The sequence below is a fragment of the Vidua chalybeata genome, chromosome 30, assembly GCF_026979565.1.
Source record: "Vidua chalybeata isolate OUT-0048 chromosome 30, bVidCha1 merged haplotype, whole genome shotgun sequence".
Taxonomy (NCBI): Eukaryota; Metazoa; Chordata; class Aves; order Passeriformes; family Viduidae; genus Vidua; species Vidua chalybeata.
In genome coordinates, this window is record NC_071559.1 from 1,241,989 (window position 1) to 1,264,846 (window position 22,858).

The 22,858-nt window shown below is 44.7% G+C and overlaps 1 protein-coding gene across 3 annotated transcripts in view; it reads left to right on the forward strand.

The window, feature by feature from the left end:
- The window catches only part of SCN8A (sodium voltage-gated channel alpha subunit 8), a 78,906-nt gene that overhangs the window by 32,669 nt on the left and 23,379 nt on the right, over positions 1 to 22,858 (forward strand). For all 3 annotated transcript variants that reach the window (XR_008435196.1, XR_008435197.1, XM_053967402.1), the window contains 14 exons: positions 3,058 to 3,279; positions 3,627 to 3,690; positions 4,239 to 4,380; positions 5,033 to 5,239; positions 5,519 to 5,806; positions 9,180 to 9,539; positions 10,346 to 10,481; positions 12,229 to 12,467; positions 12,644 to 12,817; positions 13,525 to 13,881; positions 14,968 to 15,438; positions 16,811 to 16,928; positions 18,696 to 18,850; positions 21,060 to 21,233. Coding sequence is in view for 1 of the 3 variants with exons in the window: in XM_053967402.1 (XP_053823377.1) it covers positions 3,058 to 3,279; positions 3,627 to 3,690; positions 4,239 to 4,380; positions 5,033 to 5,239; positions 5,519 to 5,806; positions 9,180 to 9,539; positions 10,346 to 10,481; positions 12,229 to 12,467; positions 12,644 to 12,817; positions 13,525 to 13,881; positions 14,968 to 15,438; positions 16,811 to 16,928; positions 18,696 to 18,850; positions 21,060 to 21,233 (3,107 nt within the window). In the remaining 2 variants the exon portion in view is untranslated. The remainder of the gene's footprint in view (positions 1 to 3,057; positions 3,280 to 3,626; positions 3,691 to 4,238; positions 4,381 to 5,032; positions 5,240 to 5,518; positions 5,807 to 9,179; positions 9,540 to 10,345; positions 10,482 to 12,228; positions 12,468 to 12,643; positions 12,818 to 13,524; positions 13,882 to 14,967; positions 15,439 to 16,810; positions 16,929 to 18,695; positions 18,851 to 21,059; positions 21,234 to 22,858) is intronic.

The following is a 22,858-nucleotide window of genomic DNA, read 5'->3' on the forward strand; positions in this document are numbered from 1 at the left end:
AAGTGCCCCTAATTCTGAGCTCAAGCTCAAGGCTCAGGTCTTACAGGCACTCACACATCTCCAGCTTTCTGCTTTCCAGGTGCTCAGCCTGTTTCAAGGTAGGCACCTGAAATAACTTCTCATTTAATAGTGAGCTTTGGTCTCAGTTCCTTTGTGGTTTGTTCCCTGATGCATTCCCTGGTCCTGCAGTGCTGGTTCTTTCTCAGGCTGCCAGGGACCAGCCCGTGGAGTTGTAGGGCACATCCCTTTTGTCCCATCCCAGACTGCCAACCCCATCAGCTGTACCTGCCTGTTGTGCATGATGATGATGATGATGATGATGATGATGATGATGGTGGTGGTGGTGGTGATGCTCCTCCGTGGCACCTGCTTTCCTTGCACCCAGTGAGAACAACTCTGGATGTTCCTACTGAGCCTCCCTTCGTGTCTGGTGATATTGAAGAGCAAAAGAGCCTTTGGGAATTGCTGCTGAGGGGTGGTTGTCTTTCTCTCAGCCTGCTCCAGAGAGCTCTGCCTTGCTCAGAGGAGAAGCATCGATGTTAAAACCAGTTTTGCCTGTGGTTTTGCTTTCTCAGTTGTAGCAGCGTGGAGATGGTGCAGCTTTAAGGAGCTGCTTGCTGGCTGTGTGACAGCATGCCTTGTGTTCCCCTGGAAGGGAGCAGGACAGCTCACTTTTGGATCATTCCCTCCATAAAATTCAAAACTTACGGAGTTTTATTTCAAATGGCAGTGGTTGGGGCTGAGCCCTGCTAAGTTCAGCACATTTTTAATGTTGTTTTTATCAGAGGGACAATTTGCTGCATATTTTGGTTGAATAAAAAGGGTGATTTGCCACACACAGCCAAGGGGATCCTGTTTGGGTGTTGGGGACACTGATCATACCTGAAGTGGCAAAACTTTGAGGTTTTTTATCTGTTTTTTGGGGGAGGATTGTCCAGGTGTGTTTCAGCAGCACAAATCTTGGCCCCCTCCATTTTGTGACAGCAGGAGGAGTGTAAAGCATTTGAATAATTGGCCTTTTGGGATATTTAGTATATAAATATTCTATGTAATCCATTGCATACAGCATATAGATATGGTATGTAATACAATACATTAAAAATATAAATAATCTTATTTTCCATGACTGCTGGAAGAGAGCAGAGTGTAAAGCATTTGAATAATTGGCCTTTTGGGATATTTAGTATATAAATATTCTGTGTAATCCATTGCATACAGCATATAGATAATATGAAAGCATTAAATTAATTAATATGAAAGCATAAAGTGCTCTTTATGGGCTTTACCATTATCATTTTGCAAGGAAAAGGTGATTTTTAGAATACACTCAAAATATAAAGGGGCTCCCCTTCTGCTTCAGCACATGGAATGGGAATTTTAACTCTGTGCTGAGCTACTGAGAAGCTCATTTTAGTGTTTCAAGTGCCATCTGCACCTTCTGTCAATAACTGGAATTAAGATGTGTTTGAGACAAGATAAAAATGGGAAATACCACCAGAATTTGGCATGCCATGGACAAAATTCTGTGCTCTCCGTGGATCTGTGTGACAGGAGCAAGCTGTGACACCCATGAGCTGAACCACCAAAATATCCCTTTGGTCTTTTTTGGTGGCAAAACCTGTATGAAACCGTGATGGTCTCAAGAAATTCTCTATATTGGCACTTGAGTTCTTATATTTTAATTACCACTTGGGGACACACCTGCATTCCACAGGATCCAGGGAAACCTGGGCCCACGGAGCACGGGGGTGGTGGCTGCAGCTGGAAGTTGTGTTTGTTGAAGTGTTCCCAGTCCTTGGACTGGGATCTCACCTGCTGCCAGTCTTCTCCTGGTTCCAAACCTCTCCTGGCACACCTGAGAGAGAGCAGCATCCAAAGCAGGAGCCCAGGTGCTGATGTCCACGGGTGCATGTGCAGAGCAGAGCCGTGGGATGAGCATGGCAAGAGGTGCTGGGGTGATGTGTCTGCCACAGCAGCAAAATCCTGCTCTGCTGCGCCAGAAAATCCGTGGAGAGTTTGGGTGACGGGGGTAAATGATGCTTCAAAATGGAATTCCTTTATAAGGAATGTGTTGCAACTGTTTGCTTTGGGATCTTTATGTTCCTGGGATGGGTCTAACCTCTGTTGGTCTGCAGGGGTTTTGTAGGAGGAGGAGGTTGGGAGGGACCAAGGTTTCTGGTCCAGGATTTATTGCAAAACGTTCACGTGGTCTCAGCTGGAACCTTGGATCTGACTGACCCCAAATCCAGCAGTGATTTATTATTTTTTTTTTCTCCTTCCTCCCTTCACTGCTCATTTATAAACCACAGAATCATCCTACTTCACACCAGAAAGGCTGACTAAAGGAGCCTAATCCAGTGTTGTTTCTGCATCCAAAATTCTAGCTAGTTCAAACCTGTCACCTAAAAATTAATTCTGAGTTCTCCCCACTCACAGACCAGACTGGTGCAGGAAACCAGCAGGATTCCTTTTGGAATCTCTCACCTTTGGTCCTGAGCCTGTTAATGATCCCAGTGGCCTCAGCAATGCCAAAGCACCGCTGCTGTGGGTGAAACCCTGCCCTGGCTGTCACCAAAGCTGCCTCTGAAAGGGAAGATTCTCCTTCTGCAAGGGAAGGGAAGTGCTGAGACAGTTCAGTTGAGCAGGAGAAACCCAAGATGTGGAGAGTTAAAGGCATTTGATCTCTGTGAGTTACTGCAGCCTGTGGCAGCGAGCTCGGCTCAACGTGTCCACGAGGATTTTCGTGGCAGCCAATCCCAATTTGATCCTCGTTTGACAAACCTTGTGTGTGTGGGGGGGAGGATTCCCCCACGTTCTGCAGTCCTGCTGCGAGGCTCAGGGACAAACGTTGGGGTTTTGGTTTGTTCTGGCCATTCCTTGCCTCCATCCCAGTGTTGTACTGGCTGGAAATCCACACGGTTGTTCCCAGGAACCTCCACCATTCATAGCCACAACCTTTCCCACCGTAGAGTCACTCTCAGGTAGTGTATCCATCTGGATTTTCAGTGTGTTTTCCTTCCACAGGAGTGATTTCTAGTCTTGTTTCCTTCTCCACAGGCTTGAAGACCATTGTGGGTGCCCTGATCCAGTCTGTGAAGAAGCTGTCGGATGTGATGATCCTGACAGTTTTCTGTCTCAGTGTCTTTGCCCTCATTGGGCTCCAGCTGTTCATGGGCAATTTAAGGAACAAATGTGTGATTTGGCCAATTAATGTGAACGAGACCTTCCTGGATAATGGCTCCAAGGGCTTCGACTGGGAGGAATACACCAACAATATGTGTAGGTATTTCTACTCCCTAAAACCTCCTGACTTGGCTTGTTGCAGCTGCCCAGGAGTTCCACCACGGCTCTTGCTGGTTTTCACACTGAAAACCCCATGTGCAGAAGGGTTTTTTTTTTTGGATCTGACCTTGTTGAGATGTTCCTAGTTGAGTTCATCCTTTAGAAGGGTTTGGATGTGCACTTTTAGCTAAATAATTTGTCCAAAACTTATTTTTACTGATAGATTCCTCAGCAGTGCTTTTGTAGGGGAGGCTTTTAAGTGAAGGTTTTAATAGTGTTACAGTCTATTAAATCCTCTAACTCCATATGTGTGTGAATGTAACCTTCTTCTTTTTCACCTTCAGCAAATTTTTACATCATTCCTGGCGCCCCCGACCCTTTGCTCTGTGGTAACAGCTCCGATGCAGGGTGAGTGTTGGGCTTCATGAACAATCAGTTTGAGCTTCATGAGCAGTATCAGTTACCCCTGATCTTACCTGAAGCTGGCAAAACCTTTGGAATATTCCCTGTCGCTTCCTCTGTTGGTTCTGGTGTTACTTCACCAGGTTTCAAATTTCTTAACCTGATTATGAGTCCATTGCTGATGCAATGTAAGGGACATTTTCCCTGTCAGGAGGCAGCTCTGGCCACCACTGGTTGCCAGTGGCATCATTTCCCTCTGAATCCAGTCAGAGAAGGGTGGATGGAGGCTCAGAAATGGGAACTTGCCACGTGCTGTTGGTTTTCCACCCTGACCTCCAGCTCTGAAGACCTTTGTGGCCCGAGCTGCTGCCTTGGGCTCAGGCTTAGGGAAAAGCTGTGCCTTGCAGCGCCTCGTTTCCACAGGACAGGGAGAGCAGGGCTTTCCTGAAATCCTGGCTCCTTGCCTGCTGTTCTTACATGGCATGGAAAGAGCTGCTGTTTGTGGGGAGAGTGGTGGCAGGGAGAGCCCTGAACTGGCTGTTGTCCCTCCCCAGCCAATGTCCAGAGGGATACACGTGCATGAAGGCAGGACGGAACCCCAACTACGGCTACACGAGCTTTGACACCTTCAGCTGGGCTTTCCTGGCTTTATTTCGCCTTATGACTCAGGACTTTTGGGAAAACTTGTATCAATTAGTAAGTAAACACTTCACTTTGGGGAGAATCTGGGGGTGAAATGGGAAAGGGAAATGTGAGAAGCTTTGTTTTATTCCTTCTCCTTTATTCCTTCAAGCAAACCTTCACAGTGAGGTTTTTTAAGGAGAGGAAGGGGACATTACCTGTCAGCAGGTGTTGGATCTTAAATTCCAGAAGGGATGGTGGGTCCAGCTGAGCTGTGAATTAATTTGGGAGGAGCCTTAGCACTGGCTGCAGGAGGCTGTGGGCCTTCAGCTCTGCTCACAGAGGGTGCTCAGACTCTTTGGAGGGCAGAGAGTTTTCTCCTGGCCTGAGGGTGCTGTGGGGACCTTGCTGAAGCAGCTTTTCCTTGATTTGGTTTGTTTTAAGGGAGCCTGAGCGTTGGGTTTCACTCTGTGCCTCTGAATTGTTTTCAGTTTGGATGTTCCCTTGAGGGAGGAAGGTGGATGTCACCTTCTGTGTTCATGGCTAAGGAACGTGCAGTGTCTCAGCTCTCTGCAGGGAAAATGCTGAGCTCTGGAATATTCAGGATTTTCTTAGAAACATTCAGGTCAAGAAACCTGGGATCAGCTCTTGCATCTCCTGTCAGGGAAGCCTGAGGTTGCTCCCCTTTCCCTTTTCTAATCCCTCTGCCATTCTTTTCCACTTCCAGACTTTACGAGCGGCAGGAAAAACCTACATGATCTTCTTTGTGCTGGTGATCTTTGTGGGATCCTTCTACCTGGTGAATCTGATTCTGGCTGTGGTGGCCATGGCCTACGAGGAGCAGAACCAGGCGACCCTGGAGGAGGCAGAGCAGAAGGAGGCAGAATTCAAGGCCATGTTGGAACAATTGAAAAAGCAGCAGGAAGAAGCACAGGTGAGAAAAAAAAAAAAAACAAAACAATTCCCTTCTGTAAGGGTGATGAGGCCCTGGCCCAGGTTGCCAGAGAAACTGATTTTACTACCTGCACAAGCAGACTATAAAAATTCTAACAAATTCTGGCTGCAAGTTTCTTCCAAGGAGAGAATAAACCTCTCAGTCCTGCCCCAAAAGTCTTTCACTCAGGTGCATTAAGCCAAACTCTTTCTTCAAGCAGAAAATGGAGCATCAGTGGTGGAAAGATGGGATTTATTTTTCCTTCCCTTCCCTTCCCAGGCTGCTGCCATGGTCACCTCGGCAGGGACGGTGTCTGAAGATGCTGTGGAGGATGATGGTGGGGGGAGGATGTCTCGGAGCTCCTCGGAGATTTCCAAACTCAGCTCCAAGAGTGCCAAGGAGCGCCGGAACAGGAGGAAGAAGAGGAAGGACAAGGAGCTGTCGGAAGGAGATGAGAAGTGTGACAATGAGAAGGTGTTCAAGTCAGAATCTGAGGATGGCATGAGGAGGAAAGCGTTCAGGCTGCCAGATAACAGGCTGGGAAGGAAATTTTCCATCATGAACCAGGTAGTTTTCTGTTCCTTCACCAATGTTTGTGCTTGCTTGAGGTCAGGATAATATTCTGGTTTAGATTCCCTGCCTGCTGTCCTAAACTGTGCTGGGTCAGGAGAACACTCAGGGCCCGAGCTGATGACTGTCACACACACTTCCCCTGGCAGGAATTGTTCCTGAGGAATCCAGCCAGGTAACTCCTCCAGTGAGACAGCTCAAGCAGCCAGGAGCGAGCAGCTCTCAGAGTGCTCAAGGAGCGAGGGGTGATGTCTGTGCACGCCTGGAGAGGGAGGCAACAGATGGAGAGAGATCATTTGCAAGCACCTGGAGTGCCAGGACAAGGGCAGTGACTTCCCAGTGCAGAGGACAGGGCTGGATGGGATACTGGGAAGAAATTCCCCCTCTGTGAGAGTGGGGAGGCCCTGGCACAGGTTGCCCAGAGAAGCTGTGGCTGCTCCCTTCCTGGCAGTGTCCAAGGGCGGGTTGGACAGGGCTCGGAGCAGCTTGAGGCACTGCTTCCACCCCACAATGGCCAGGGGTGGAACTGGACAATCTTCAAGGTCCCTCCCAAACCAAACCATTGAGTGATGGTAGGAAACCACCCAGCAGTGCTTTGTGTCCATCCTCCTCACTGTGGGAGTAAAGCACACGACACTCCATTTTCTTCATGGTGGAAAAAGCTTTTTTTTACTCACATAACTCAGTTTTTATACAATTTTACAGACCTCCTATGGTCAGGAGTTCCTTGCCAATTACTTACTGGTTAATAAAAGTTGTTTTGCTGCGTGGATTGGTCACTCAAACCCTCGCTGTGTGCATACAGGGAAGGTTGTTTTTGAAAGATCATTTTCGTTTTTCTATCTATCAGTGTAAAGTCTAACAGTGCAGTTTCTGTCTAAACAGTTTATACAGGTGCCAGTTGTTTTTGACCAAGGAATAGATTGGTTTTGTTAACAAACTGCTCACAACAGGATTACTTTCACATGGGAACTGCAAAATGCTAGCTTGACTCAGAAGAAATGACTTCTAAAAGAAAGAAGAAATTACCTTTAAAATCAACCAGGGAAGGCCTGATTTTGAGAGGACTTTCTTTATAATTTTTCCACCTTACTGCAATGTCAAGGCAAACATGACCTTACTGGGCAATAATTGGCATAGAGTTTTCTTTTATAGTTCTTTAAATGTTGTAAAGAACTTTAAAAGCTTTCTTTGAAAGTGTTGAGTTTCTTTTATAGTTCTTTAAAAGTTAATAGTTTATAGTTAATAGTTTAATAAAAGTTAAAAAGTTAATAGTTTAATAGTTTTAAAGAGCTATAAAAGAAAACTTAACACTTCTAAAAATCAAGGAACAGGGGCCCAACGAGGGGGGAAAACACCCCATAAGAAAGTTGTCTGTTCCTTGGAGTGTCTAGTGAGTGTCCACACTGCAGCACTCATCTTCCTCCCCCAGTCTCTCCTCAGCATCTCCTCAATGCTCTCTTCCTCCCCTTTCCTTCCCCAGCATCTCCTCAACGCTCACTCTTCCTCCCCTTTCCTCCCCTTTCCTTCCCCAGCATCTCCTCAAGGCTCTCTTCCTCCCCTTTCCTCCCCCAGTCTCTCCTCAACGCTCACTCTGTTCTCCCCTTTCCTCCTCCAGCATCTCCTCAAGGCTCACTCTTCCTCCCCTTTCCTCCCCCAGTCTCTCCTCAGCATCCCGGGCTCCCCTTCCCTCTCCTGCCACAACAGCAGGAGCAGCATCTTCAGCATCTTTAAAACTTTTAAAGAGCTATAAAAGAAAACTTAACACTTCTAAAAATCAAAGCAACAGGGGCCCAACGAGAGGGGCAAACTCCCCACAGGAAAGTTGTCTGTTCCTCTGAGTGTCCAGCGAGTGTCCACACTGCAGCACTCATCTTCCTCCCCAGTCTCTCCTCAGCATCTCCTCAACGCTCACTCTTCCTCCCCTTTCCTCCTCCAGCATCTCCTCAATGCTCACTCTGTTCTCCCCTTTCCTCCTCCAGCATCTCCTCAAGGCTCTCTTCCTCCCCTTTCCTCCTCCAGCATCTCCTCAACGCTCACTCTGTTCTCCCCTTTCCTCCTCCAGCATCTCCTCAACACTCACTCTTCCTCCCCTTTCCTCCTCCAGCATCTCCTCAACGCTCACTCTGTTCTCCCCTTTCCTCCTCCAGCATCTCCTCAAGGCTCACTCTTCCTCCCCTTTCATCCTCCAGCATCTCCTCAACGCTCACTCTTCCTCCCCTTTCCTCCCCCAGTCTCTCCTCAGCATCCCGGGCTCCCCTTCCCTCTCCTGCCACATCAGCAGGAGCAGCATCTTCAGCATCTTTAAAACTTTTAAAGAGCTATAAAAGAAAACTTAACACTTCTAAAAATCAAAGCAACAGGGGCCCAACGAGAGGGGCAAACCCCCCATAGGAAAGTTGTCTGTTCCTTGGAGTGTCCAGTGAGTGTCCACACTGCAGCACTCATCTTCCTCCCCAGTCTCTCCTCAGCATCTCCTCAACGCTCACTCTTCCTCCCCTTTCCTCCTCAGCATCTCCTCAACGCTCACTCTGTTCTCCCTTTTCCTTCCCCAGCATCTCCTCAACACTCACTCTTCCTCCCCTTTCCTCCTCCAGCATCTCCTCAAGGCTCACTCTGTTCTCCCCTTTCCTCCTCCATCATCTCCTCAAGGCTCTCTTCCTCCCCTTTCCTCCTCCAGCATCTCCTCAATGCTCACTCTTCCTCCCCTTTCCTCCTCCAGCATCTCCTCAATGCTCACTCTGTTCTCCCCTTTCCTCCTCCAGCATCTCCTCAAGGCTCTCTTCCTCCCCTTTCCTCCTCCAGCATCTCCTCAATGCTCACTCTTCCTCCCCTTTCCTCCTCCAGCATCTCCTCAACGCTCACTCTTCCTCCCCTTTCCTCCTCCAGCATCTCCTCAATGCTCACTCTGTTCTCCCCCTTCCTCCCCCTATCTCTCCTCAGCATCTCCTCAATGCTCTCTTCCTCCCCTTTCCTCCTCCAGCATCTCCTCAATGCTCTCTTCCTCCCCTTTCCTTCCCCAGCATCTCCTCAACGCTCACTCTGTTCTCCCCTTTCCTCCTCCAGCATCTCCTCAATGCTCACTCTTCCTCCCCTTTCCTCCTCAGCATCTCCTCAACACTCACTCTTCCTCCCCTTTCCTCCTCCAGCATCTCCTCAATGCTCTCTTCCTCCCCTTTCCTCCTCCAGCATCTCCTCAATGCTCACTCTTCCTCCCCTTTCCTCCTCCAGCATCTCCTCAACGCTCACTCTTCCTCCCCTTTCCTCCCCCAGTCTCTCCTCAGCATCTCCTCAACGCTCACTCTGTTCTCCCCTTTCCTCCCCCAGTCTCTCCTCAACGCTCACTCTGTTCTCCCCCTTCCTCCCCCAGTCTCTCCTCAGCATCCCGGGCTCCCCTTTCCTCTCGCGCCACAACAGCAAGAGCAGCATCTTCAGCTACAAGGGGCGCTTCCGCGACCCGGGCTCGGAGAACGAGTTCGCCGACGACGAGCACAGCACGGTGGAGGAGAGCGAGGGCAGGAGGGACTCGCTCTTCATCCCCATCCGCGGCCGCGACCGGCGCAGCAGCTACAGCGGCTACAGCGGCTACAGCCAGGGCAGCCGCTCCTCGCGCATCTTCCCCACGCTGCGCCGCAGCATCAAGAGGAACAGCACCGTGGACTGCAACGGCGTCGTGTCCCTCATCGGAGGGCCGCCGTCCAGCATGCCTGGTGGCCGCATCCTGCCCGAGGTAGCTGCTGAGAGTGGTGTGGTCTGATGAGTGTGGTTTGGTCAGTATGGTCAGGTCTGGTCAGCGTGGTCTGGTCTGATGAGTGTGGTTTGGTCAGTATGGTCTGGTCAGCGTGGTCTTGTCTGGCCATCATGGTTTGGTCAGTATGGTCTGGTCTGGCCAGAGTGGTCTGGTCAGCGTGGTCTGGCCAACATGGTCTGGCCAGCATGGTCTGGTGTGGTCAGCATGCTCTGGTCACCATGGCCTGACCAGCGTGGTCTGGCCAGCATGGTCAGGTCTGGCCAGCATGGTCTGGTGTGGTCAGCATGCTCTGGTCACCATGGCCTGGCCAGCGTGGTCTGGCCAGCATGGTCTGGTGTGGCCAACATGGTCTGGTGTGGTCAGCATGCTCTGGTCACCATGGCCTGGCCAGCGTGGTCTGGTCTGATGAGCGTGGTCTGGCCAGCATGGCCTGGTCTGGCCAGCGTGGTCTGGTCTGGCCAGCATGGCCTGGTCTGACCAGCGTGGTCTGCCGAGCATGCCCGTCTGTTTGGTTCTAGTACAGAGAATTAATGACATTGTATGTAATTAGAAATGTTCTCTAAAATACAGTCCGTAATTTGTCTAAGGCTGCAGAGCACTGGTCCAACAGAAAAAAGGGCTTGAGTTTTGGTTTGACCACTTGTATCTTGTAGGAAGGACAGAGGGATACACAGAATATAGAAAATATAGAATATGGAAATGCAGACCAAGTGCTGCACTTCTGGGCTGACAGTGGGTAAGAGAGAAGACTCAAGTCTGTATTAATCATCATCTGCATTTTTCAGGGTACCACTGAAATTGAAATCAGGAAGAAGCCTGGTGGGTCTCTCTTGGTCTCAATGGATCAGGTGAACGCGTCCTATGGAAGGAAGGATCGGACCAACAGTGTCATGACTGGGTTGACCAACACCCTTGTTGAGGGTAGGTGTGATCTGGGGATAGAGGGATACCCTTGAGCCCCTTCCAGTGCCTAAAGGGGCTCCAAGAGAGCTGGAGACAGACTTTGGACAAAGGGCTGTTTGGGACAGGACACAGGGAATGGCTTCCCACTGGCAGAGAGCGGGGATGGATGGGATATTGGGAAGGAATTCCTCCCTGTGAGGGTTGCCCAGAGAAATTGCCCCATTCCTGGAAGTGTCCAAGGTCAGGTTGGGCAAGGCTTGGAGCAACCTGGTCTAGTGGAATTCAGCTCCCCCTGCATTAGAGCAGTACACATTCATGCATGGTTTTGCCTAAATCCGCTTCTTTTGGGTCTTTATTAATAAAGAAATATTTATTAGACTTTATTTTACTTGGTTTTGGCATCCTGATTGCATAGAGATGGAGGCAAAGGCAACAAAGAGTTGTAACTTTTCGGTGAAGAGAATGCAGTGTGGAGGTCAGAGGAGTGAGGCAGTGTCAGGTCTGGGTGTTCTGTCTTCCGTCATCTCCAAGCTCTGGAGGGACCTTCCTTTGCTCCAGGCCGTGGGAGAGAAGGATTGGAGCTGCACTGAGAGCTGCAGTGTGACAGCTGTCAGAAGAGAAAGGGGCTGTTGGCTGGTGGGAATTCTGGAATGGACAGCACATGGAGATGAGATTTCCCAATATGTCATGCAGGAGCCAGCAAGAATTCATGAGCAGCAGCCACACGCAGTTGATGATCTCAAATTCCTGCTGTCTCCTGCAATGAAATTGTAGGAAAACGAAATATACTTAGAAACAGAGCAGGGTTTTGCTGCCGCTCCCCTCCTGCGCAAACGCCTACGGGCTCCAGTGCCACGGGCCTCTTTTTAACTTCAGAAATTCCAAGGCAACTAAATACTAAGCAACCAGAGAACCAATGGGAAGGAGAGCACAGTGGTCCTTTCCCTTTCCCTAAAAAATTAAAGGTGAGGGTGCACAGCTGCATGGCCTGACTGGAACCAGCAAGTCAACCAGCAGCTTCTCATTTGTATTTTTTTTTCCCTAAGCACTTGAGATAAGCCAGTGTGGAAAAAAAAAAAATGGACACAGAATTTCTGTGTTTGATTTCTGTAAATGGATGTAGTTAGCCTTAATCAGGTTATTCCTGTTGAAAATCCTTCGCAGCATTATGTCACCTCTTTCCTCTTTTAGACCGTGTCTGTGTTCAGCACGGAATTCATCTCAGCTATTTAAAAACTGGCACCAAAGGCAGTTTGGAATCTGTAACTTTGGTTTTAACTGCTTTACCTTGATCAGTTCTGAGTTAAATATAGCCCTTCATTTGGAATAATTTGCATTGAATCGTCCTGGTGGGGCCGAAGCACAGCTGTGGTGACCTGGTGCAGGTGTTGTGCAGGGACAAAGGAGAAGTCCTAGAGCTCAGTAAAATCATGAAATCCCAGAATCCAAGAATCCTTGAGGTTGGAAAAGAGCTCCAAGGTCATTGGGTCTGACCTGTGACCAATCTCCGTGCTGTCACCCAGCCCAGAGCACCGAGTGCCACATCCTTGGACACCTCCAGGGACGGGGACTCCAAACCTGCCTGGGCACCCCTTCCAAAGCCTGACCACCCTCTCCATGAAGAATTTCTTCTTGATGTCCAGCCTGCCCGCAAACTTGGCCCAGCTCTTCTCTCGTGTCACCTCCATTTTCACAAAGCTCACAGTTTTGCGATTCTGCAGCCTCAGAGATGAAGCTTGAACTCTGTTTTGTTTTGTACCTGCAGAGCTGGAAGAGTCCCAGAGGAAGTGTCCCCCTTGCTGGTACAAATTTGCCAATACCTTCCTGATCTGGGAGTGCCACCCATACTGGATGAAGCTGAAGGAGATCGTGAACCTAATTGTCATGGATCCTTTTGTTGACTTGGCCATCACCATCTGCATCGTGCTGAACACGTTGTTCATGGCCATGGAGCACCACCCCATGACCCCCGAGTTCGAGCACGTGCTCTCTGTAGGAAATCTGGTAAGGAAATCTGCTGAGCACTCCCCACGGATCTGCTCCTGCTGGGATGCCTGGATGTGGGATGTGGGCTTGGACTTGGAGTCAGTTGCATTGTCGAGACTTAGCCTGAAGATGAGAAAATTAAGCCAAAAATTATTCTTTGCCTGTTCTTTGTCTGTCTCTCCTCCCCACTCCAGGTTTTCACTGGGATTTTCACAGCAGAAATGTTCCTGAAGCTCATTGCAATGGATCCATACTATTATTTTCAAGAAGGCTGGAACATCTTTGATGGGTTTATTGTCTCCCTGAGCTTAATGGAGCTGAGTCTGGCAGATGTGGAGGGACTTTCCGTGCTGCGATCTTTCCGACTGGTATTCCAAATTCCAGCTCTTTTCCAATGTCATTATCATGGAGCTACTGCAAAGCTCAGAATTACAGAATCACGGAGTGTCCTTAGTTGGAAGGGACCCACAAGGAACCAGTGCAGCTCCTGGCCCTGCACCCCAACAATCCCTGGGAGTGTTGTCCAAACATCCTTGGAGCTGTGGCAACCCTGGGGCAGTGACCATTCCCTGGGGACCCTGCTCAGGGGGAGAAGAACCTTTTCCCAATATCCAACCTTTTCCCAATATCCCAATATCCTTCCCTGACACAGTTCCAGCTGTTCCCCTCACATAAGGATTTTTTCCCATTGACACAGGACAAGGGAAGATCACTTTTTTCTGCGTTTGGGGAGGACAGAGATGGAGTGCTGCCATTTTGTTATGGTCTCTTCTTTCTTCATGACTGCTCTTTACGAGATCTGAGCAGCAGCTTGTTGCATTTGGGCAGGGAAGGGTGACTTTTCCTCTGGGAAGGGAGATCAGCGTGTGGGGAATAACGAAGTACAAAATACACAAGCCCAAACTTCCAGAAAGGTTAAGCATTCTCTGCTCCCTGTAACCTCAGTAGCAGAAGGATGGACTTACCTTTATGTAAAACACAAGATGGTTGTCGTTTAGGAAGCTCTGCTTTATTTTCCTCTTTGCTTAAGATTTTTCTATTTTATTTTGTTGTTTTTTATTTTTTTTTTTTGTAGCTGAGAGTCTTCAAACTGGCCAAGTCCTGGCCCACTCTGAACATGCTGATAAAAATCATTGGTAACTCAGTGGGTGCCTTGGGGAATTTGACCTTGGTGCTGGCCATCATCGTGTTCATCTTCGCCGTGGTGGGAATGCAGCTCTTCGGCAAAAGCTACAAGGAGTGTGTCTGCAAGATCAATCCGGAGTGTGAGCTACCCCGCTGGCACATGCACGATTTCTTCCACTCCTTCCTTATTGTCTTCCGTGTGTTGTGTGGGGAGTGGATTGAGACCATGTGGGATTGTATGGAAGTGGCAGGACAGGCCATGTGCTTGATTGTCTTCATGATGGTCATGGTCATCGGCAACTTAGTGGTCAGTAAATGGTTACTGATGGGCTTTCTTGGTTGCCTCTGGGTGGGGTAGGACTTGGGGAGACCCCCAGGATGAGGGAGTGATGGTTTGTGAGTCTGTTCCTGCTCTCTGGAGGTCCCTCTTGGCCTTTTGATCTATCAGTAGTGGATTTTGGTAGCACAATGTTAAAGATGTTTTTTGCTTGGTGAGGACCTTAAACAGTCGCCCGTAAATGAAGCATTTTGCAAGAAAAGCTGAGGGTATGAAAGCCTCACTCAAAGTGCACAGACCTGACCTGAAGGGGGAAAAAAAAAAAACTAAAAGAAGCAAAACCTGGCATTTTAATTGCCAGAAAACGAAATAATTTGGTGCACAGGGGAAAGTCCTGAAGTGTTAAAATGAGGAATGGAGGTTTCTTCTAAAACCTGCCCACTGGCTCAGTCATGAGGTGCTGTTGTGTGCAGGAATGGGCTGTGAAACTGCACGGCCTGCTGTGTGGGAGGTTGGACTAGATCATGATGCTTCCTTCTGGCCTTAAATTTCATGAAGAAAAGTCTGTGGAGGAAAATGTGAGCAAGAATGAAGTCACACGAACAGTCACAATTCTTCAAAGTAGTTGCGAGCTCTCTCTGAGAGGTCCTGTCTTGCCAAAAGGTTCTGATAAAATAAATCTTGGGTGTGCTACACTTGGGGATGGTCACTAAATGTGGGTGAGGGAATAGAGCTGGGAGTGATCACTCAAAATGCCAAGATTTCCTCCATTTTCTTTGAGGCAGAGATGGGACCAAATCAGTAAGGCTGAGTTTAAATCCCGTGGGGATTAAATCCCTCTCTGGCATCTGCAGTCCAGATCCTACAAGGGCTCGATCCAGGGACCCCTGTACCTGCCCTGGACCTCTGGGACTCCTCAGAGCTGCACCAGGGTCCCTGTCCAGGGAACTTTTTGCAGCTCACACCTTGAACCGGGGCACCTGGACGAGTCTGTGGGACAGCAGAGCCGGTTTTCAGTGGTGTTTGGAGACAGCACCATCAGCAGGGCTCGGGTGCCGAGAGCTTTGGGAATAACCCCCCTTGTGTGTCAGTCCAGCATCAGCTCTTCCCTTCCAGGTGCTGAACCTGTTCTTGGCCTTGCTGCTGAGCTCCTTCAGCGCAGACAACCTGGCGGCCACGGATGACGACGGCGAGATGAACAACCTGCAGATCTCGGTGATCCGCATCAAGAAGGGCATTGCCTGGACCAAGGCCAAGGTCAGGGAGTTCATGCAGGCCCACTTCAAGCAGAGAGAGGCGGACGAGGTGAAGCCCTTGGACGAGCTGTACGACAAGAAGGTGAACTGCATCGCCAACCACACCGGGGCCGACATCAACCGCGACATCGATTTCCTCAAGAACGGCAACGGCACCACCAGCGGCATCGGGAGCAGCGTGGAGAAGTACATCATCGACGAGGACCACATGTCCTTCATCAACAACCCCAACCTGACCGTGCGCGTCCCCATCGCCGTCGGCGAGTCCGACTTCGAGAACCTCAACACGGAGGACTTCAGCAGCGACACGGATCCCGACGGCAGCAAGGAGGTGGGATGGAGGGCTGGGAATTAATTTAATTAATTTATTTATTTATTTAATTTAATTAATCACAGGCCCACCGGGAGGGCCTGGAAACTTCTCGGCAGGGAGAGCCGTGTAGTTCCAGCGTTACGTTTGTGTTGTGTTGTGTCTGCGCTCAGAATGGAATTTCTTGTGCGCGGTGGAAAGCCACAAATGGTTATATAATAAAAATGTGCATAAAATAAAGATATATAATCATAGAATGATTATATAAATATAGATGCGAAAATAAAATAAAGTATGTAATCATAGAATATAATATATAATAAAGATATATATACTCATAGAATGATTATATGAATATAGATACTATAGTAAAATAAATATATACAATCATAGAATATAATATATAATAAATATAAACATAGAATGATTATATAAATATAGATACTATAATAGAATAAATATATCTAATAATAGAATATAATATATAATAAAATAAAGATCTATAATAATAGAATTATTATATATAAATATAGATATTATATATATATGTATACTCTATATTTATGTATACTCCATATTTATATATACTCAATAGGTTTATATTTTATATTTGGTATATATTGATATATTCTGAATATATATACTCTATATATTTACTATAGTTATAGTAAAATAAATATGATCTTAGTCAAATAAAATATAAAAGAAAGAAAACATATATAATAATATAATAGAAAACATAAGTATATAAATATGTATAAATAGATATAAATATATAAAAATCTATAATATAAATAAATACATAAATTAACAATAGATGCATATATATATATAAAAATATATAATCATAGTAAAATATATATAATAATAGAATGGCCTGGGTTGAAAGGAGCTTAAAGATCATCTAATTCCAAGACCCTCCATGGTCAGGGCCACCTTTCATGATGTAAATATTTAATTTAATATTTAATCCTGCCTGCTCTGTTAACGTGAGACATTAGCTGCGTCAGGATCTCAGTGATTAAAATGAGGAAACAACTTCCATAACAGCTGAAGTTTGGTATTTTGGTATTTATTTTGGTTTTGGTATTTATTCATCGTGAAATTTGGTAATTTTTGGGGTTTGATGTTTGATGTTGATTGGGTTGGAAACAAGTTCCATGACAGCTGAGCCATCGTGAATTTGTTAATTTTGGGGTTTGATGTTTGATATTGACTGGGTTGGGAACCACTTCCATGACAGCTGAGCCATCGTGAATTTGTTAATTTTGGGGTTTGATGTTTGATATTGACCGGGTTGGGAACCTCTTCCATGACAGCTGAGCCATCGTGAATTTGTTAATTTTGGGGTTTGATGTTTGATACTGACTGGGTTGGGGTTTCTGTGCTGCAGAAACTCGACGAGACCAGCTCCTCTGAGGGCAGCACCATCGATATCAAGCCTGAAGTGGAAGAAGTGCCCGTGGAGGCACCAGAGGAGTACCTGGACCCCGATGCCTGTTTCACAGAAGGTGAGAAGGGAGTGGAGGAAGAGACTTTTGGGCACCAGTCTGCTGTGGGCTCGTGTCGGAGTCCAGCACATCCCTCTGGCTGCCCTGGCTGTCTGAGACCCTGGCAGGGGGCTCGGAGACCTTGGCACGAAGTCAAAAACACCCATGGCTTCCATTTTAGCCCATGGGGAAGGTTGCCAACTCTGAATGAGGAATTACAAGCCACAAGGGTTTGAGTAGTGTAATGGGTGAATTGACACAGGGTGGAAAAGTAGAATTTTGGGATTTTTAGAATGTGATTCAGGGGTACAAGATGGAGGGATTTGGGCGTGTCATGACCTTCTTCTCCTTTGTCTTGTCCTCCGTGTCTTGGTGTGATGGTGACACTTTTCTGTTGGTTTAAGGTAGAGAAACACTGTCCAACATAGGTGATAGTTATTGGCACGTTATTGTAATTATAACACATGTAATTTCTGATATAAAATGTAGACGCTGCCCAGCAGGGCAGGCAGACTGACGGAGCTCAGCAGGTCAGAGAAAGAATGTTATAGATAAGGAAAAATAAACAGCCTTGAGAACTCGATCCTACCCATTCCAGACTTCTTCTTCAGCTGCACGGGCTGGGGAACAAGGACTTTTACAATCTTGGGGTCAGCCCAGCACTGAGAGCCCGAGAGGTTCACCTCAGGGTTAGGTCAGCCTGTGTCATAGCTGAGACAGAGACAATCCAAAGCTGCACACTCCATTTTCAGAAGGCTTCAAACCCGTTTTTATTTTAGCATTCATGCTTTTTATACATTCTTACAGATCTCCTGAATTTACACTTTACTCCTTGGTCAGGAGAGACAAACAAAGCGCTCATTGGAATTTCTCTGATTTATCCTTTTCTCTCTTGGTTTCTGTGTCAACGACCTTGGTAGGAAATTCTTTCAGGGGTAAACGTGGATCCTCTTCTCAAACTTCCCTCTGGCTGGCAGAAATCGCTGCAAAACCTCTTCCACAAGCCTGGATCGGGGCTGGCTCTCAGCTGATCTTGAGGCCCTTGGTGGATGCTGGTGCACTGATTCAGAGGAATTTCCAAAGTGAAGCTCTCAGGGATGCAGCTGCCACTGCTAGGATGTAGATCATAGACTCATTCAGTAGTTTGTGTAGGAAGGGACCTTAAACTTATCCAGATTTAACCCCTGCCGTGGGCAGGGTCACCTCTCACTATTCCAGGTTGCTCCAAGCCCCATCCAGCCTGGCCTTGGACGCTTCCAGGGATCCAGGGCCACCCACAGCTTCTCTGGGCTACCCGTGCCAGGGCCTGCCCACCCTCACAGGGGGAATTTCTAAAGAATCAGAGGTGACCTGCAGTAGAACAAGATGATTTTTGTGCAGCTGATGCCTTTAGTACTCAGGAGCAGAGTACTTTTCCTTTCCTGCAGCTGGCCTCGATGTCTTGCGAGAGCCGATCCGTCGCAGGAATTCCCAAGGCAAAGATGCTTTAAATGGTTCAAGGTTATTTTATCAGCGAGTTTTCCATTTGTCTCCTCAAGAGCATGGACCTCACCAAATAGAACGAGCTGATCTGTTCCCAAATGGATGTTAATTCTGGTGCCCAGGCACAGAAGTGGCAGAGCAACCCTAAAATCCTCAAGAAACGCAAAAAATTTTAACAGGCGTTAAAACTCGCTCAGCGCGGTTCACGTTGGTGGCATCAGAACTGCTTCTAGACAGTGAGAATTTAATGTTTTGACCTTAAATCCTGAATTTCCTGAGCAAAGGTGTGCCCTGTCCCCGTTGCAGGTTGCATGCAGCGCTGCAAGTGTTGCCAGGTCAATATTGAGGAGGGGCTGGGAAAGTCGTGGTGGACCTTGAGGAAAACGTGTTTCCTAATTGTGGAGCACAACTGGTTTGAGACTTTCATCATCTTCATGATCCTCCTGAGCAGTGGGGCTCTGGTGAGTAAAATATGTGTGGGGTTGGGCTCGGGGATATCTGATTGTATACAGGAAAATTTGGGAAAAAGGCAAAAAACCAGAAAAATTATATAAAAATATCTAGAAAATATACATATTTTTAATATATCTATATATTTAGCTCATCCATAACTGTACATTGAACTCACCTCAGTGTCATTTGAATCTCCTGAACTTATATATAAGTTATATATAAATAAATTTCTATATAAACATAATATACAAATATATATGATATAAATAAAATATAATCTTTATATTATTATATTATATCATATCATATTATATTATATTGTAGTATATTATATTATATTGTAGTATATTATAGTATATTATCATTATAGTATATTATCATTATATTATAGTATTGTATATTATCATTATATTTATTATAGTATAGTATAGTATATTATAGTATGATAGTATATTATATCATATTATATCATATAATATTATATGATAGTATATTATAGTATATTTAATATATAATGTATATAATATATATAAATATAATATATATAAGTGTAAAGTTATAATAAATACATAGATATAAATAAGATATATAAGCTATATATAAATAAATATCTATATAAATATAATATATAAATATATATTATATAAAAATATAAATAAATACATAACATATATTTTATATTATATATTAATATATTATTATATTATGTTATGTTATATTAAATTGTATATATTGTATATAATATAGATAACATGTATTATATATAAAATATAAATATATAAAAATAAAGTTAAACAAACACACACAAATAACTTATATGCAAGTTACACAAATATATATAAAATATATATAAAAATATAAATATATAAAAATAAAGTTATAACAAACAAACACACACAAATAACTTCTATACAAGTTACACAAATATATATAAAATATATATAAAAATAAAGTTATAACAAACAAACACACACAAATAACTTCTATACAAGTTACACAAATATATATAAAATATATATAAAAATAAAGTTATAAGAAACAAACACACACAAATAATTTCTATAGAAGTTACACAAATGTATATAAAATATATATAAAAATAAAGTTATAACAAAGAAACACACACAAATAACTTCTATACAAGTTACACAAATATATATAAAATATATATAAAAATAAAGTTATAACAAAGAAACACACACAAGTAACTTCTATACAAGTTACACAAATATATATAAAATATATATAAAAATATAAATATATAAAAATAAAGTTATAAGAAACAAACACACACAAATAACTTCTATACACGTTACACAAATATATATAAAATATATATAAAAATAAAGTTATAAGAAACAAACACACACAAATAACTTCTATCCAAGTTACACAAATATATATAAAATATATATAAAAATAAAGTTATAAGAAACAAACACAAGTAACTTCTATACACGTTACACAAATATATATAAAATATATATAAAAATAAAGTTAAACAAACACACACAAATAACTTCTATACAAGTTACACAAATATATATAAAATAAATATAAAAATAAAGTTATAACAAACAAACACACACAAATAACTTCTATACACGTTACACAAATATATATAAAATATATATAAAAATAAAGTTAAACAAACAAACACAAGTAACTTCTATACACGTTACACAAATATATATAAAATATATATAAAAATAAAGTTATAACAAACACACACAAGTAACTTCTATACACGTTACACAAATATATATAAAATATATATAAAAATATAAATATATAAAAATAAAGTTATAACAAACAAACACACACAAATAATTTCTATACACGTTACACAAATATATATAAAATATATATAAAAATAAAGTTATAAGAAACAAACACAAGTAACTTCTATACACGTTACACAAATATATATAAAATATATATAAAAATAAAGTTATAAGAAACAAACACAAGTAACTTCTATACACGTTACACAAATATATATAAAATATATATAAAAATATAAATATATAAAAATAAAGTTATAACAAACAAACACACACAAATAATTTCTATAGAAGTTACACAAATATATATAAAATATATATAAAAATATAAATATATAAAAATAAAGTTAAACAAACACACACAAGTAACTTCTATACACGTTACACAAACCCAGATCCCCTCTAACGCCACCTGCCCCTGGTTGTTTCCCAGGCTTTTGAGGACATCTACATCGAGCAGAGGAAAACCATCAGGACCATCCTGGAGTACGCAGACAAGGTCTTCACTTACATTTTCATCCTGGAGATGCTGCTCAAGTGGTGTGCCTATGGCTTTGTCAAGTTCTTCACCAACGCCTGGTGCTGGCTGGATTTCCTCATCGTGGCTGTATGTATCCTCTCCTTCCTTCTGCTTGGCGTGTTCCCTCCTCAGATCCCACCTGCCTCATCAATCCCAAATATCTGGGGGTTCCCAAATCCAGGATGAAACCCTTCAGCCCTTGCGTGTTTCTTGTGCTGCTCTGGGATTTTGTTGTTTTGTTCTGCTGGAATTTTTAGGAGAGCTGACCACGTTTGGAGGTGTTCCCAGTGGGAAAGCTGGGTCATACATGTAAATCCCAACATCTATGAGTTCCCAAATCAGGATAAAACCCTTCAGCCCTTGCGTGTTTCTTGTGCTGCTCTGGGATTTTTGCCCTGCAGGGACCAAGGAGGATTTTCCAGCCCTTTGTCTCTTTTCTGCTGAAAGTGGAATTTTTAGGAGACCTGACCAGGTTTGGAGGTGTTCCCAATGGGAAAACTGGGTCGTAAATCCCAATATCTGTGAGTTCCCAAATCAGGATAAAACCCTTCAGCCCTTGCGTGTTTCTTGTGCTGCTCTGGGATTTTGTTGTTTTGTTCTGCTGAAAATGGAATTTTTAGGAGACCTGACCACGTTTGAAGGTGTTCCCAGTGGGAAAGCTGGGTCATAGATTTAACCCAAATATCTGTGAATTCCCAAATCCAGGATAAAACCCTTCAGCCCTTGCGTGTTTCTTGTGCAGCTCTGGGATTTTGTTGTTTTGTTTGCTGAAAGTGGAATTTTTAGGAGAGCTGACCACGTTTGGAGGTGTTCCCAATGGGAAAACTGGGTTGTAAATCCCAACATCTGTGAGTTCCCAAATCCAGGATAAAACCCTTCAGCCCTTGCGTGTTTCTTGTGCAGCTCTGGGATTTTGTTGTTTTGTTCTGCTGAAAAGGGAATTTTTAGGAGAGCTGACCACGTTTGGAGGTGTTCCCAGTGGGAAAACTGGGTCGTAAATCCCAATATCTGTGAGTTCCCAAATCAGGATAAAACCCTTCAGCCCTTGCGTGTTTCTTGTGCTGCTCTGGGATTTTGCTGTTTTGTCCTGCTGAAAAGGGAATTTTTAGGAGACCTGACCACGTTTGGAGGTGTTCCCAATGGGAAAGCTGTGTCATAGATTTAAATCCCAATATCTGGGGGTTCCCAAATCCAGGATAAAACCCTTCAGCCCTTGCGTGTTTCTTGTGCTGCTCTGGGATTTTGTTGTTTTGTCCTGCTGAAAATGGAATTTTTAGGAGAGCTGACCACGTTTGGAGGTGTTCCCGGTGGGAAAGCTGGGTCGTAGATTTAAATCCCAATATCTGTGAGTTCCCAAATCAGGATAAAACCCTTCAGCCCTTGCGTGTTTCTTGTGCTGCTCTGGGATTTTGTTGTTTTGTTCTGCTGAAAAGGGAATTTTTAGGAGAGCTGACCACGTTTGGAGGTGTTCCCAGTGGGAAAGCTGTGCAGACGTGGAATTCCTTGGGGATATTTTCGGGAGTTACATTCTCTGTAATCATTTTCTTGCATTATTAACGATCAGGGGGTGATGAGGCAGCAGAATTCCCCATCCCACCACCCCAGTTCTGACCACTGGAACTCAAGATTCCGCACTGGACACAAGAATCTCGATCCTTGGAAAGCTCCTTGTGCACAGTGAAGTTCAGCAAACAGGAAAGGAAAAGCAGGAG